The sequence below is a fragment of the Papaver somniferum genome, unplaced genomic scaffold (genome assembly GCF_003573695.1).
Source record: "Papaver somniferum cultivar HN1 unplaced genomic scaffold, ASM357369v1 unplaced-scaffold_18, whole genome shotgun sequence".
In the NCBI taxonomy this organism is placed as follows: Eukaryota; Viridiplantae; Streptophyta; class Magnoliopsida; order Ranunculales; family Papaveraceae; genus Papaver; species Papaver somniferum.
Window position 1 is genome coordinate 5,874,538 of NW_020627707.1, and position 17,471 is coordinate 5,892,008.

A 17,471-nucleotide genomic window follows, 5' to 3' on the forward strand; every position below is an offset into this window, starting at 1 on the left:
ATCTAGGGATGTTGAGTTCTTTGAACATGTTAATTCTTAAACCTGTACCTCATTAGAGATGTGTTGTTGATCCCCTGGATTTATTTTCAAATAGTCAGAACTTATCTTAAAGGAAGATGAAGTTGAGGTTGAGCCTAAGATAAGAAAAACAATTAGACTTGAGACTTCTTATGAAGCCGACTTCATAACATGCCTAGCTTAGTCTGAGCCCAAGACTTGTAAAGAAGTCTTGACATCTACTGAAAAACCCATTCTAGTAAGAAGCTTCATTTAGTTAAATGGACTCAGTCCATTGGAACCAGACTTGGGAGCTTTCTAGTTTACCTCCAGGGAGTAAGACCATAGGATGTAACTGAGTCTAAGAGGAAACTTTAGGTAGATGGAACTGTGGAAAAATATTATGCTAAGTTGGTATCTAAAGGCTGTAGATTAAAAGAAGGTGTGGATTTCCTTGATTCTTATTCACTTGTGACGAGAATTACTTCTGTTGAGATGTTAATTGATATTGTTTCCATAAACAACTTGGAGATACATCAGATGGATGTTAAGACAACTTTTCTAAAACCGTGAATTAAATAAAGAAAATTACATAGACCAACTTGAGGACTATGTAATGAAAGGTTATGAAGATAAAGTTTGTAAGTTGAACAAATCTTTGTATGATTTTCAAATATAAGCATGTAAAAAGTGACATGGAAAATTTGATCTTAAAGAAGATTATTATCTACGGAATTTCCACCATCTTTGTTGTTCTTTTCTTTATCAACTGATCCACCACCACCACAGGGTAGTCCTAAGCTTAACTCAATCCTATTCCCATCATCCATTCATAAAAAGTCAAATTTAAAACCTAAAATGTTGCCTTTTAACAAGTATATGAACTAACAATAACAAAACATAATACCTGCAGAAAATCAAAACCAAATTGCCACTAAATTATTTAGAAATTTAGTAATCTTAATATGATGAAATTAGGGATCGATCTTGAAATTAACTTCAAAATTGGAGTAAATGATATTGAGATTTACTTACACATATGAAGGAAACCTGAAAATGATTGTGCAAAACTAATGAAGAAGAAATTGAATCATCTTGTTTGGAAAGATGGAAGCTGGGAGAAACCCTAATTTGGAGAATAAGGACATAATACCAGATGGTTTGCAACCGTAATAGTCTAGGTAGGAGCGACCTGGTTTTTCATTTGTTTGTAAAGTTGGTGCTGGTTATGACCAAGATCTGGCCCACAATTTTCAGCCATTGATATGTATTTGCCGATGATATGTATTTGCAACAACGAAATTTGTGATACAGACGGACTCGAACTTGAGGCCTTCAATGAGCTAGGCTGATATGGTCTCCTGGTTGGCATACTCTCTCCTACTACGGAGATAAAGGTCCGGAAAGCGTACCTTTTGCATGATGAGTCCACGATAAAATGGGGAGAGCAGATCCATAATTAGAAATAACTCCTTGAGGAGTTACTGGTGTAGTCCAGGACAATTGTTCCAAATCATTAAAAAAGAAAAAAATATTAGACCTGAATAACCGCCGAAAATGTTAGTGACAAGGAGTCCATATTTTCGTTTCTACTCCAAGGCTGCTTATTTCCTACCCGATAGTAGGTCCGAAAAATCATTTATCTTCTTCTTTTTTGGTGTTAAAATTATCTGAGTGATTTTTTATATAAGTCAAATTTCATAAGAAAATTATGACCATCATGTCGATCATACAATTAAATTTCATGTTCTTATGGCGATTTTTTGGTTTCTTCATTTTATAAGAAAAAAAAGAGGAAAAATATTTACAAGGTGTACCAAAAAGCTAAAACACAAGGCTTAGTAAAAACAAGCTTTAATTTACAACGGAACAACATTCTCTAATCCTCTCTAATTAAAATTTTTTTTGAAACACTGAATTTTACTAAAAGTTTCCTCTCTAGAAAACCAAATAATGTATGTGTGTTTTATCAACAAAATCAGCACGTCTCAACTCTTCTTTCCATATTACAGTTTTCTTGTTTTGTTTTTTAAAAAAATCTTTACATCTGTATTGCCGTCAAATAGAATAAGGTTCATCATTTCCCCGCCCGGATTCCCCTGATCCGCAGATATTATTCCAACTATTACTTTTTAAGACCTAACTACATCCATTACTTTAACTCTAGTTTATTGCCAAGATAGATTTTATAAAATATTACTTGTATTTCTTAAGCATGGCATATCAAAAATCCCTAGGACTAAGCATACTCCATCAAATGAAATCACAAGTAATTAATTTAAAATCTTAATTCAATTAAAATTAGTGCAAAAAGTAAATAAAAGAATTAATGAAATTACCACATGGATGAAACTCGACCTCCTCCGTCGTCCCAGTGTTGGGTTTAGCTCATCATGATAAAAACACGCTCAAAGTATTTATTTATTGCTCAAAGGGTTTTTACAAGGATGAAAATGGAGATGAAATAATAAAACAGTGGATGTGCGACCCACAGAAAGCGTCCAAAATGAACGACACGGAAGAAGTGCTATTGTTGCTGTATCTCTAAGACCCACACCTACGACCCACGGTCGCGAGTCTTTTCACTGTTTATAAACGACTGCTTCTGCTGGTCCGTTCTTCATGTTCTTCATCTTCATCACGAACAGCAGCAGCAGCAGAGAGAATTCGTGATTCTTCCTCTGCAGCTTCCTCTTTTCTCCTCCCAACTCTCGACACCCCTGGTAGTCGACCCAAGGAGCCTTTATATACACACATGCACGCTGAAATCCCTCACAATAACTCCAAATAATTCTTCTTTACTCGGGCAGTGAAGAGAGAATATTTTGAGATATTTTCTTTCTCCACGCGTTTCCAGCTCTGATTCTTCCCTTTTTTAGAATTTATACGCATCAAACAATAGTTATAACTCTCCCAGATCATCTCAGCCATACGCAAACACAAGAAATCCCGTGAATAATTCTTCTCTGCAAGTTCTCCCATGTTTCCAGTTCGTGGCTTCCCTAGACAATTCTAGCCAAATTTAATCGACCACAACACTCGCAATAGATTTCTAAATGTCCCAGGAACAATACCACAAATTTTCAGCGATTTAATCTCCCTATAACACCTTCATTTTGTTGATTGAAAATCTTCCAGAGAGTAAAATTATTTTCCCGCCAAAAAGTTTATTTGAATTTGAGAAGAAGGAAGGGTGTCCCCCTATCCTGAACTGGGGTGCGAATAGCAGGTGTCCAACTGAGGTGCCCCTTAACCAATAGTGAGAGTCCGAATAACAATTGTCCTTCAAGGTTGCCCCGGGAAACTTTTCGAGCTGATTTTTCCAAAATTGTTTATTTCCTAAAAATACATAAAAACACAATATTAGTACAAAAATAGAGTTCCAACAATACGGACATTGAGGACAAATTAGACACAAAAATGTGTCTATCACAGGTGAATCTACCCAAAAGGTCAATCTTAAGTGTGGGAGCAGATCACAAAATTCAAGACATGGCTAAAATCTTAAACTGCAACATTGAGCAACTACCATTAAAGTATCTTGGACTTCCTTCTGGAGCTATTACCACGATTGTATCTATTTGGGAAGTAGTAATAGAAAAATTTCAGAAAAAATTGGCTCTTTGGAAAATATGATTTTTCACAAAAGATGGAAGGATAACCCTTATAAAGACTACACTCTCTAGTCTATCAATATACTTTCTTTCTATTTTTCCAATGCCAGTCAAGGTGGAGAAGAAATGGACACAAATTATGAGAGATTTTATGTGGGGTCTTCAGCAGATCAATGGAAAATTGCTTGGATTGGCTGGGATAAAATGAGTAAACCAAAGAAACTAGGAGGTGTGGCGATTAGAAGTTTAAGAACCACAAATAAAGCATTATTATCAAAGTGGACTTGGAGATATGCTAAAAAGAAGAACCAGTTATGGAGGAGAGTGGTACAACATAAAATGAAGGGAAATCATCAAGATTTATGGGTAAAAGACTCATCATTGCCACAAGGAGGGAGAATATGGAAAGGAATTCAGAAGCATAAAAGATTATTGAAGATATGACATATACAAAAATTGAAGATGGAAGATCAATTAAATTATGGTGGGACAAGTGGAAGATAAATATGCCACTCAAGGAGAAATTTCCTAGAATCTTCAAGCTTGCAAAACATAAAAATGCTTGTCTCCGAGATATGGTGATCGGAGGAAATTGGAATTGTCAGTTGAAGAGAAATTTGAATAATGAAGAGATCATTGAGATTACTGAATTATTACATTTATTGGGAGATCCATGACTGTTACTGGTCCAAGTAAATGGATTCGCTTGGAAACCCATAACTGATAGATCGGAATCTCTAATGAGGTCAAGAACAACATCAGAAGTGTGTGAAGATTACAAAAAAAATTCTTTTAGAAGGATTCATGGTGATGTCAAGATCTCCTAGAACTAACCAAGGAACTGAAACAGACTTACCAAGGCTATTAATGTAAGACCACTAACTAGTTTGATCTATTTTATATATCTTCCAATTCGTGGAGGTGTCCCCCAAATGTGAGTTCTTTGTTATCCACAAGTTATATAATCAATTTCTTCGAGAGAGTCGAGATCTCGGTCCTTCGGCGAGATTAGGGGTGTAAATTGGGCCGGGACGGGCTGCCCGGCCTAATTATTGAATTGGCCGGGACAGGGCGGGCAGGAACTTCTCTTACCCATCAAATTAAAAGGGTCGGGCGGGCATGGCCATACTACAAAATAAACTACCCATGACTTGTCCAAGCATGTTAAGTAATTTGGGATAGGGCGGGCAGGGCCGGTCGGGCCTTGGATATACAATAATAATTTTAGACCAGATAAAAATATGCGACAAAATTGTAACCTAATTAATTTGACTAAAATATGGCCAAATTGCCTATAATTATTCCAATATTGGATATATTTCAAGAGGAAACCCTATAATTTCTCGTTATAATTAGGAAAATGAAATATATGCAGAAAGATATATTGGGAGATATTGGTATATCGAGTATATTAAAATATAAAATTAAAGAAGAAATAGGCAATTAGGTGCGGTAAACGGGTAGATTTAATGGGCTAACAGGCCGGTTAATGTTGACGGGCTAATGGGATGGGTACAGGGCCGATCAAGACTTTTTAACACATGGCCTTTGCCCGTCCCATTAATTCAACGGGATAGGCCGAGCTAGCCTGTAACGCCACGGACAACCATAAGTTTCCATGGGACAGGACGGCTGGTACTGGGCCATGGACTGCCGGAAAAATTTGACACCCCTAGGCGAGATGAGTTAGCGAGGCTAGTGGTAGTACGTAAATTTTGTAATAGAAAACCACGCTTTGAAAATTAATTTTCTTTACATCATGTGGAACTGTGAATCATATTACAAGGGGCGAGTTCAGGTTAGTCTCAAATCCTAATGACCTCGTCAAGTGCTTAATAAAATGTAGTATAAAGTTTGAAAACCACAGTTCCGAAATTCCATCAAGAATCTCACCTTATAAAACTGTCTAATACGAGATCGAGATCTGAATTTTCTATATTGTCGTCCGCAGGGGCGGAGCCAAGATTTTAACAGAGGGGACGTAAAAAATTCTTTTGGGGCCAATGTAAAAAGAACCTGGCTAAATTGGGGCCTATAGGAATTAATTTGGGCCTATCACTACGTGACAAAAAAGAGACATTTTGAAGTAAAATGAAAAACCCCATTAACCAATTATTTTTTAATGGAAAAATTACTCCTGATTAATTAGTGTTAGTTTGGATAATTAGTGATAAAATTTCGTGTTAAATGTGAAATTAACTCGTGTTAATGAATCATCTGAATATGAAAAAATTTAAAATTTAATTTTTTTTGAAGAACACCAACTCAGAATCGGTTTATATTCTCATTGGTATCAACCGATTGTAACCTCAAAAACATACAGAGAGTTTTTGAAACTTGCTTCTACCCAGAATCGGTTTATATGGATATGAAAATCAACCGATTATCCAGAATCGGTTTATATGGACATGAACATAAACCGATTGTGGGTAAAAAAAAAATTATCTGTAGCTTATGTGTTGTTAAACATTAAATAAAATTAAAATTCATTTTTATACCCGAGTTAAGAATGAGTATGACTTCATACTCGATTTCAGATCGTTTAAGAAGTTGTACTACAGAACTATTTTCATTTTCATTTGTAATCAAAATGAAATCGAGTATGATTTCATACTCATTTTATCATCGAGTATTAATTGAAAAAAATGGGTTAACCAGAATCGGTTTACACGATACATGTATAAAAACCGTTTCCTGACACTATACAACAGGAATCGGTTAATAAAAGTGCTCATGTAATCCGATTCTAACAAAAAAAGATACAGAAAAATTGAGAAAAACAATCGGTTTACTCGACACACGTATAAAATCCGATTCTAACATTATACATCAACAATCAGTTTTTATAAGTGCTAATGTAATCCGATTCTGGTTCAAATTTCTCGAACCAGAAAACATATCAAGGACAATCGGTCTTTGTGGGCATGAACATAAACCGTTTCTATTTGTAATCGGATCACATATACATTAACGTTAACCGATTCTGATAAACCAGGAAAAATTTGATTTCAAAATTTTCAATTTTTGAGCAATTTTACGTTACTAAAACCTAGTTTATAGGATTGGGTTGAGAAGAAAAGAAGAAGAATCAGTTGAAGTAGAGATGGAAATGAATTTGATTTTAGTTTTAGTTTTTAATTTTATGATTTTAGTTTTATGATTTTGATTTTGATTTTAGTTTTTAAATTTTATGATTTTGATTTTAGTTTTTAATTTTATGATTAGGATTTGATGGGGAAAAATTAGTAGTATTAATATTTGATAGAGGGCAAAATGATAGTTTCATCAAACTTAGACACCCCTTATCATTTTTTATGAGGTGGATGAAAAAATCCATAGCCCCCAATTAAGTGGCATAGACCCCAATTTAGCCGGGAAAAAGAATAGCAAAAACTATTATGGCAACTAAATTAAAAGACACGAGGTCTTAAATGGGGTTATATGTTTCATTTTCGTCTATAAATATAATTTTCAAAGATGTACAAGTATAAACAGTGTTGGTCGACAAATAGCACTCAAAGCCAATTTGCAATAACGTTACTGTAACAGACTTCGAAGTTATTTTCCAAATGGGTAATTGCAATCAATCTAATGTGTTATATCTTAGCATTCATGTCTACCCTAAATGTTTAACTTAATTCTAGTCCTCAGAGAATTTTATAACGAATTGTGGAGCAGCTGAAAATAAGTACATGGCCCGATAATTTAATTTACAAGACAATAAAGATCAGAAGAAAGAATTAGATGGTCCCAACTCCCAAGCTTCAAATCTGGTGATATAATCGAGAGAATAAAGTAATCACATCATGAGCGACACTTACATTTGGTTTTTAGAACTAAATTAGGTGTTATGTTTCTCATGTAAATGGGCTTTTAGGGGTGCAAACATGGATATTTCTTCTTTTGGGGCTTCAAAAGAACGACATCTGGCAGACATTTTGAAAATTAAGGGGTGCAATTGACAACCCTTGCATAGGGCTGCCTCCGCCCTAGACGACCATATAGGATTATTTTCTTTACCGCTTAATGTGGATTTTCACATTTGGAAGTTCAAACCCCGAGCATATCAAAAGTTGTTGACCATTTTCCAAATAGATTCAGCTGATTCTGAGTGCTCTATAATTAGTTTGTCCTTTTCACCATATAGTTAGCTCAAATAATCACTGGAAGCCACTTTTCTTCATAAAATCTGTATAATTGCTTACCTTAATAAGCCTTAAGGACCACTATCGAAAATCTCGTTTGTCTTGCCCCAAAATATCCATCAAAAACAAAATTAAAAGTATCCCCAGCTTCAAGTGGAGATCCAAGATCAGCTTAATCAAGTACCATTATTAGTCACTAGAGGAGAATATTACAAACCCCACAGATATCTGAAAATTTGGATCCTCCGATCTCAACAATATCCCTCGAAAGCCTCTAATATCTTTACATTCTTCTATTTTGGTTAGAATATAAGAATTTTTATTTAGAAGGAATAGTTACATTATGCACGAATACCTAACCAGCTAGGCTATGTGAACTAGTAGAGCCACTCTCGATTTGCAAGGGACTGGCTGCTGCATGGAGTGTCTAAGTGAACTATGTAGAACCACTCTCGGATACCTAACCAGCAGGGTTTGTCTAGATTTAGGACGATACGAGTGGCCCGATCTGAATGATGAGAAGGGATTAATAGTGGAATGGAGAGGAAAATGACAATGCGGTGGATTGATTGTCCAAAATCTGGCCCATGCTAGTTGTCCCAGTTTTAGAATTTTCCCTACATAAATTATTCTCTTGTCACTTTTATAATTGTGGTATATTCAAATGCACAACAACATTAGTCATTCAGATTTGAATATACCTACGGATTATAAATTTTATCTTTATCGATAAAGAATTTGGAGCTGGTGAATTTTGAATATAGGTCACTGTTATCATCACCCGGTAACTTTACTAACACCGGCACGATAATTACAGTAGCGTTGTATTTTGTATGGTTGTCGTGTCGTACTGGATATATTGATTCGTTTGAATAGAAATCTGAGTATTGTATTTTGTGTAGTTGTAGCCTAGTTGGTATTAAAACGCCTGAGATGTTTACGTATAAAAATACACCACACCAGCAATAATATAATCTTTTAATATGAACTCAAAAAACGGTCAATGGCCGGTCACGGAGTTCTAAAGAATCCTATGATAATTTTTTGTAGTGTAGTCGCCATCAAGTTAAGATTCTACTTTACAACAAGATCTTAAAAAACAGGGGGTTTCTGTCCAGTGAGAAACGAATTTAATAAGCTAAGATATGGCAAAGCAAATCCCCTCAATAAATATCGGATGGGGACGGTGGCGGCTCTTGGTGAATGAATTAGTTTATGGTCAAGAGGCAGCGTACATACATACTAGTAGTACCATAAAACAAGACTTCGAGATTTTTGTAAGAGATACTTATCGTGTTGATTGTGAAAATTAATCGTGGATTTAGCACCAAGAATCGGTGATTTGTTTCCTCTCGGTTCTAATATCACATAAAGTTTAGAGTTTAGAATACACAAATCACGAGTTACATTGTGTATAGCCTATGTTTCTGGAAAATGAGTGCTTACATCTTTCTATTTCAATCTAAAATAGATTACATTGAAAGAAAATATGATAGTAACACTTTTCTGAAATCGTAAATAGCATAAGAATGTAATAACCCAAAATGAGATTGTTGGTCGATTTATTCAGGAGGCCATAACCGATAAAAATCGATTTCCATGAACAAAATAATTTTGTTAAGAAATAATAATCTAAAGCAGTGAACTTTATTTTATTTGACCCACACAAATTACTATCTCACGGACTTATTGAGAGCGATTTCAAATAAAAAATATACTCTATTGCTAAAATAACAATATAATTAACAATATTCAAAACCTGGCTAGTTCGGGTCTATAAAAATTATTTGAGGTCTATTACTACGTGACAAAATAAGGCATTTTAAAGGAAAAAGAATCCTTATTCAATTCTTTTTAATGGCTAAGTTATCCCCGATTAATTAGTGCTAATTCAGATGATTAGTAGTAAAAAATATCGTGCTAAATGTGAGATCAACTTGTATTAATGAATCAGCAAAACATGAAAAATTCAAAATTTTGATTTTTTTATGAAGAACACCAACCCAGAATCGGTTTATGTTGTGATTTTAACTTCAAAAACGTACAGTAATTTTTCGAAACCTATTTTTACCCAGAATCAGTTTATATGGACATGAAAATCAACCGATTATCCAGAATTGATTTATATGGACATGAACATAAACCGATTTTAGATAAAATTTTCCTTTTCTTATTGGTAAATTATGTGTTGTTAAACATCAAATAAAACTAAAATTCATTCTACTCCATATATATACCCGAGTTAAGAATGAGTATGATTTCATACTCATTTTCAGATAGTTTTAGAAGTCATATGCATATATAGGTATAGTTGTTACTCCATCTCAAGTGTTGTTACTTCATCTCAAGTTCTCATGCCAGAAGTAAAATTGAGTGTAACTTCCCCTTTGCTGTAGTCGAGTTCCCTAGTTATCAAAAATTGGTTTTCAATTCGAGTATAAAATTGTACTCGTTTTCAAATTGTGTAAAATCATACAACACTTTCACTTCAGGTATAAAACTATTTTCATTTGTACTCGAACTGAAATGAAATCGAGTATGATTTCATTTTCATTTTCTGATCGAGTATTAACTGGAAAAAAATGGGTTAACGAGAATCGGTTTACACGATACACACATAAACACCGATTTTTGACATTGCACAATATGAATCGGTTTATAAAATTACTCATGTAAACCGATTGTAAAAAAAACAGTTATTACTTTCATACCAGAATCAGGCTATGTGGACATTAACGTAGATCAATTCCGATTCAATTTTTTCCACCAAAATGCCCATCCAGGACTATCGTTCTTTGTGGGCATGAATAACAACTGTTTCTAAATGAAATCGGTTTACAAGTGCATTGACATAGATCGATTCTTAGAAACCCGGAAAACTTTGATTTCAAAAAATTGGATTTTTGAGTGATTGCATGTTATTGAAACCTACTCTAGGGGATTGGGTTGATAGAAAATTACATGATTCGAGCTAAAATGAAAAAGTACCTACTTTAGGGGATTAGGTGATTACCGATAATGTTTTTGTTTGAAAATGGGAAAAAAAAGGAGAAGAAAAGAAGAAGAATCGGTTGAAATGAAGATGGAAATGAATTGATTTTTGCTTTAGTTTTTATTATTAGGATTTAATGGGGATAAGTTGGTAATATTGGTTTTAAACAATTTATTATGTGAATTAATTAGTAGAGCAATTTAAAATTTCCAGACAAATGATTTTATCATGCAAGAATGTTTCAAACATCATAAAAGAGAAATATTGAACTTTCTGATATTTCTACTCACGGTAGGTTGGCAAACCAGTTCGGAAACTATAGATATATGAGTTTCAGAAATACAAGAGGGTTCTGTACCAGTTCACAAACCGCAAGTTTAGTTGTAGACTGTTCACGAATCTGAAATTTGAAAGTTGGCATTAAAGGCTAGCAGTTAACGGTTCACGAACCGTGGTCAACTGAGTTCGGTAGTCTTGTAGGGTTGGCGAACCCAGTTCATGAACTGTTGCACCCTGAATCGTGCACAAGCCTAACGGTTCATGAACCGTTGTATCAACTGTCCTAGTTTAAGTTGTTAGTATAAGCTCAAAGACTTATTTTTGTAAATATGTTTAGCATTACTATAATTCTCTCGAACACTTATAAGACTTCATTGATCACTCAAATGCTTATGTATGTGCATCATGATTAAATTCTTAGGTGTTTAAATGAGCATAAAATTGCTTTAATTCTTTGGCATACTTACCAAACCGAACAATTATTATAAATGGTTCCAGAAACGGTTCCTAGCGTATATTCATATATTTTGTTTTCAAGACCTAAAAGTGTTTGCTTGATTCTCAGGTTATCCTTAGAAATCTATAAATAGAGATGTTATTTCAACTGGGAAATTCATTCCCTGATATTTTGTGTCCTAGTTGATTCTTGAGTCGTCTTCTATAGACCTAGGTTTCCTTTGAGAAACATAATTAGGTCTACGACTAAAAGACTTCGCTCTGGGGATTCGTGAAGCTAGGTCCGATTATCTTTATCTTGATAGTTCGTGTATCTTGATCTTACTTTTCTGTTATTGAGGTTTTCGTAATCTCTTTCAGTCAAGATAGATAGTAATCACAAAGTTCTGTTCGTCTCAGACTTTGTGATTCCTCAAGATAGATATATGATTGATATTTTGAATATTTTTCTTGAGAGGTGGTTAAGAATCTATGCTGCTCTTCTAGAGTCGTAAGTTCCGTATTTGTGAGGTTTGCTAGCTTTGTCTATTGCAAACATATTTCCTCACCTTGATCTTTGATCTAAACGGAAATCAAATAGGCTTATCTGTCAGAGGCAGATTGGCATCAAAAGTCTTCGCTCATGTTGAAGCGACTCTTAGGATGTAAAGGATGCCAGCTAAGGGAATCAATTGCATAGACCCTTGCGAGGTTCAAGAGATGTAAGGATTGTAACTGATTCGCTTGGAGGGTGGATTCAGTCTCAACTACATTCTAGTCTGAAGTCTGATAGTAGACTAGTGTCTGTAGCGGCTTAATACAATTACGTGTTCAAATCTGGACGAGGTCCCGGAATTTATCTGCTATTGCGGTTTCCTCAGTAACAAAACTATTGGTGTCTTGTGTTTTTCCTTTTTCTGTTATCCTAAAAGTTAAACCACTACTTATTAAAATTTATCCCGTCACTCAAAAGCTACATTTTGATCCATGATCTACCTTCATTAGACAATACCTGCACTGTAACCCAAAATCCGCGCACAATAGTGGAGCATCTGCCTCGTGAAAAAAAAAATAACTGTATGACAACTGAAAGTTCCAATAATTCAGATACCTATATCTAACTTCAAATTTATCTTGAAATATGCTTAGAGCTTAATCTCGTAGAATCAAAATTTGTGGATTGTAACCCAAATTTTTCATGTGGTTCCAATTTGTAATTGCAAACCAGAAATTATTAATAAGCGAAATTTATCTTGTGACTCAAAAATCTGCACATCATATGGAATTTAGCACTTTGGTTCAAAATTTACCACGTATTCAAAATCTTTCGTCTGAATCAGGCTCGTGTCTTGAAATTTGGTTAGTGACTCGGATAATGGTTTGTGGCCTAAGATAGTTTTATCTCATTAGCATAAACTATACTTTGACTCAAACTTTGCCTATGTGTTCGAAATTTTCCTCAATCCCCAAATCCATTTGGTGATCCAAAATATACATGATACCATCATTTGTGCTTATAAAGAAAAAAATCATTAATTATTTCTACCGTATATTACAAAGAAGAAAAATTTACAAAAAATTGGTTAAAAATTAATTAATTGTTTCATCCTTGCTATTTTTTTGGTGTCCGTTTCATCCATACAAATTTATACTCGTCCATTTGAACCATGTTTTAAATATATTTGGACAAATAGTCTATTTTCCGAAAAATTTATTAATGCCGTGAAATTGTGGAGAATGAGTTTAAATATAATTTTTTTTCCGAATGTTTCAAGAGATAATTCCGGTCAATTATTGTTTTCCAAAACCATGTTAAAAGTAAAAAATATCCCTCATCCTATGTGATCATGCATCCATAAATATTTCATTCAAACAAAATGATGACTTCAAAATGTACATTTAAGGAAATTCATTATCATCAATTATTCTCACTACCATTAATCTTCTTTTGAAAGATACTAGCACCATTAATTAGCATGTCATAATTATTATCCATTTTCTAAAAGACATTGAACCTAACTCCTCTTGCTTAGTAAATGAAAAAATTAAATGATTTTTGGAATAGAAATTAAATGTCAAATGAAATGGAAACAGTAAGATATGAATCACAACACTGCAGACTGCAGTGCACTCCTCCTCTGAGTCTGGTATAGGAGCAGCAAAGCCAAGCCAGTAAGGATGGTGTGACAGTGTGGGACATGGGCCCCACAGTCTTACATGTTAAAAGAAAAATACTATACATATCCCCCAGCAGAAAACACTACCGCTACAAGGCAAAGCCATGTGATTTCCTAAAATCCATCAAATTTAAGACTTTTTTAAACCCCCAGCATTTTATCTTCTATCAACAACAGTGATGATGAAGCTACTACTAGCTATAACATAATCTAGTCTCTAGCTTTGTCATAGGAGAGATCTATTCATATATAAATACCTCATTGATTCAGTTTGACATAATAAGAGAGAAGAAGAAACAGAGACAGAAACTCAAATGGAGGTTTCTTCTTCTTCTAATTCTCCTTCTACATCTACTTCTTCAACTTCAACAGATCCAAACAGGAACACCCATGAACTTCAACAAATGTCTAAACAAAAGGGTGGTCTTATCACATTGCCTTTCATTATTGGTAAACATCAATCTCACCTTTTATCAGTTTTTTTTTTTTTTTGATTGATTGATTGATTTTTGGTTTTGTTTTGATGATGATGAACAGCAAATGAAGCATTTGAGAAAGTTGCAAGTTATGGGTTATTACCAAACATGATATTGTATCTGATGAAAGATTATCATATGACAATTCCAACTGGGACTAGTGTTCTATCAATATGGTCTGGTGTTACTAATTTTACACCCATTATTGGAGCTTTCTTTTCTGATTCTTACTTGGGAAGGTTTTGGACTATCACTTTTGGATCCATTGCTAGTCTTCTTGTAAGTATACAATTGTTTATTTTGACTTCAAACCCACTTTTTTTTTCTTCTCAATTTTCATTAGATTTGTGAAAAAATCATTGTTCTTGATTGGAATTGTAATGGGTTTGTGGGTTCCTAAAGGGAACCCTACTTTCTAACTTTATAAAATAATTTTGTTGTATGCTTTCAAGGTTTGTTTCAACATACAGTGTTTTGGTTGACCATTGACTGACTAAGAAACTGGATCTGGTCTCAATAGTTTCTTGAATGTTAAGAACTTTTTTTAGAAAATATTTCAACCTTTTTTAGTGTCTGTAAATGTCCAATTTTGTAATGAATTTGTCAAAGTTGAGCAGGGATCTGTTTTGGGTTGAGCAAATTTTTTGTCAATTTGCTTGGAAGTGATGCTGGTTCTGGTTGTAGAATGTATTGAGCCCTTTAAACACCGAGGGAAAATGGTGTAAGAATTTTTGGCAGTTCCAGAACTGCAAATACTCACCACCATTTGTCTCTACAAGTGTTCAAAATGCAAGTTACAATCAGAGTTTAGTAAAGCATCTTGCAGAATGAAAATATCTTTTCTTGAGATTTTCTTTTCCCAGGATACTAATGCAATGTTTACTGCTCCCATTGTGTTTGAGAAATGGCTCACTGATATCTTAGTAGTATGGTTATTAGATTTTTGTTTTTCTGAAAGGTGAGGAGGTTTTGAAGTGGATCAACCAACACAGCACTAACGGAATTGAACCCGGGTTTAAGCTGTCATCAACAACAGACACTACCAACTGTGCTAGTTGGTGCTTGACAGATTACATAGTAGTTAACATTGCAAGTGTCAGCTAGCTTAGTTGCCAGTGTTTGTTGTTGTTGATAGCTTAGATCCGGGTTCATTTTCTGTTATCATTTGAGTTTGTTAATCTCCTTCAAAACTTCTTCAACTTCGTAAAGCCAAAAATAAGTCACTTTAAGTTGAACTAAATGTTGAAAGTTAGAAAAGAGTCGATTTATTTGCTAAGCGTGCGTAGCTCCATGACTGAAACATATAACAACATTTTAGTTTTGTTTTAATAGGGGATGACTTTACTATGGTTCACAGCCGTTTTTCCACAAGCAAAACCTCCTCATTGTGAACTATTCTCGAAAGACTGTAAATCATCTACAGCAGCTCAGCTCTCTCTTCTATTCTCGTCGTTCATACTTATGTCGATTGGAGCTGGTGGAATTAGAGCGTGTTCTATATCTTTTGGCGCAGATCAGTTACACAAGAAAAACAATCAGAGTTATGACAGGCTTTTACAGAACTTTTTCAATTGGTATTATGCTTCTGCTGGAATTTCTGTCGTCCTTGCGCTTACTGTTATAGTTTATATACAAGACCGATTTGGATGGAAAGTGGGATTTGGAGTTCCTGCGATTCTTATGTTCATATCAGCTGCATCATTCATTTTCGCTTCTTCTTATTATATCAAAGTCAATGCAAATAAAAGCTTATTCAGTGGATTTGCTCATGTTATTGCCGCTTCAGTGAAAAACAAACATTTTGTTTTGCCTCCCAAAGATGAAGAGGGATGTTATCATCACTATAAGGACTCAATCCTCACTGTGCCTACACCAAAATTAAGGTACGAATTGGCATCCCATGGTCGCTAGACTACAACCTTCAGTTTATATTTTTCATCGCCACAAAGATTTCATTCCAATTACAGTTTTCTGTACATTTTAATTTACTGTCTTCAGGTTTTTGAACAAGGCATGCATGATTACAGATCATGACAAGGACTTGAACCCTAATGGATCAGCTTCAAATCCATGGAGACTCTGTACAGTTGATCAAGTTGAGGAGTTCAAATCTCTGTTGAAAGTTATGCCAATCTGGTCAACTGGTATCATGTTGGGAGTAGCCTTGAGCCAAAGTACATTACCTATACTCCAAGCGAACAGCATGGATAGACATATCACCTCAAAATTTCAAATTCCAGCAGGATCATTTGGAACGTTTGTGGTCATCAGTCTAGCAATCTGGGTTGGTATATATGATCGTTTACTCCTTCCGTTACTCATAAAAGTCACAGGACGTCCATACGGATTAAGTTTTAAAGAACGTATGGGTATTGGATTAGTATTTTCGATCTTATCATTGGCAACATCAGCTATAGTCGAAGGAATACGTCGAAAGACAGCAATTCGAGAAGGGTTGTCAGGAAACCCACAAGGTATTGTACACATGTCTGCAATGTGGCTTATTCCTCAAAATTGCCTTTTGGGTTTAGCTGAAGCTTTCAATGCAATCGGGCAGACTGAATTCTATTATTCTGAATGTCCAAAAAGTATGGGTAGTATTGCAACATCTCTAAATGGTCTATGCAGCGCTGTTGGAAGTTTGATAGTTGGTCTTCTGATAAATATTGTTGATGATATTACTAAGAAAGGAGGAAAAAACAGTTGGGTTTCGAACAATATAAACAACGGTCACTACGACTATTACTATTGGCTTTTAACTATACTGAGTATTATAAATTTGGTTTATTTTCTTGTTTGCTGTTGGGCGTATGGACCAACTGCAGAAGAAAGACTACTTCCAAGCAAAGAAGTTGAAGAAGAAGAAAACCAAGAAGAAGTGAAAGAATTGAAAGAAAAAGAAGAAGAAAGACAAGAGCTTATCAAGTCTCAGACATTGCAGAATATGATGAGTTCAGGCTGATTTTATCTGTATATATTCTATTTTTTTCATTTTCATTTCGATTCAATGTATTTTTATGGATGCAATACATACAAATATATGATATAAAGTTATAGAATTCATTGGATACATACATTTTTGTCATTGCTGTGACAAGATGAGATTTTCTACAGCTGGGTACATGCCGGTGCTGCATATTCTGATTGATTGAGTGGGACTGATACCGCAGCAGTCTTGAAGCTGCAAAAGGCGTTCCAATTATGAGTTTGCAGTATCAGCAGTATGGTATGAGTTCAGAGACTCAGAGAATAGTGCCAACTGCTATGGGTGGACAACTGACCGGTCGCCTGCCGATAGAGACCAATACTTGCCATTGCCAATTACTGGTACATGCCAACTTGTATGGGTCAATAGC

At 34.7% G+C, this 17,471-nt stretch overlaps 1 protein-coding gene across 2 annotated transcripts; it reads left to right on the forward strand.

The window, feature by feature from the left end:
• The first annotated feature begins 13,731 nt into the window (after positions 1 to 13,731).
• Positions 13,732 to 17,189, forward strand: LOC113338081 (protein NRT1/ PTR FAMILY 1.2-like). 2 transcript variants are annotated; one of them, XM_026583600.1, is made up of 4 exons: positions 13,732 to 14,089; positions 14,177 to 14,394; positions 15,448 to 15,998; positions 16,114 to 17,189. In XM_026583600.1, the coding sequence occupies exons 1-4, from the start codon at positions 13,954 to 13,956 to the stop codon at positions 17,075 to 17,077; spliced, it is 1,869 nt and encodes a 622-aa protein (XP_026439385.1). In that variant the 5' UTR covers positions 13,732 to 13,953; the 3' UTR covers positions 17,078 to 17,189. The 2 variants fall into 2 exon arrangements, with proteins under 2 accessions (XP_026439385.1, XP_026439386.1); XM_026583601.1 differs by lacking the exon at positions 13,732 to 14,089 and having other exon boundaries at positions 14,276 to 14,394; positions 15,434 to 15,998.
• The last annotated feature ends 282 nt before the right edge of the window (positions 17,190 to 17,471 follow it).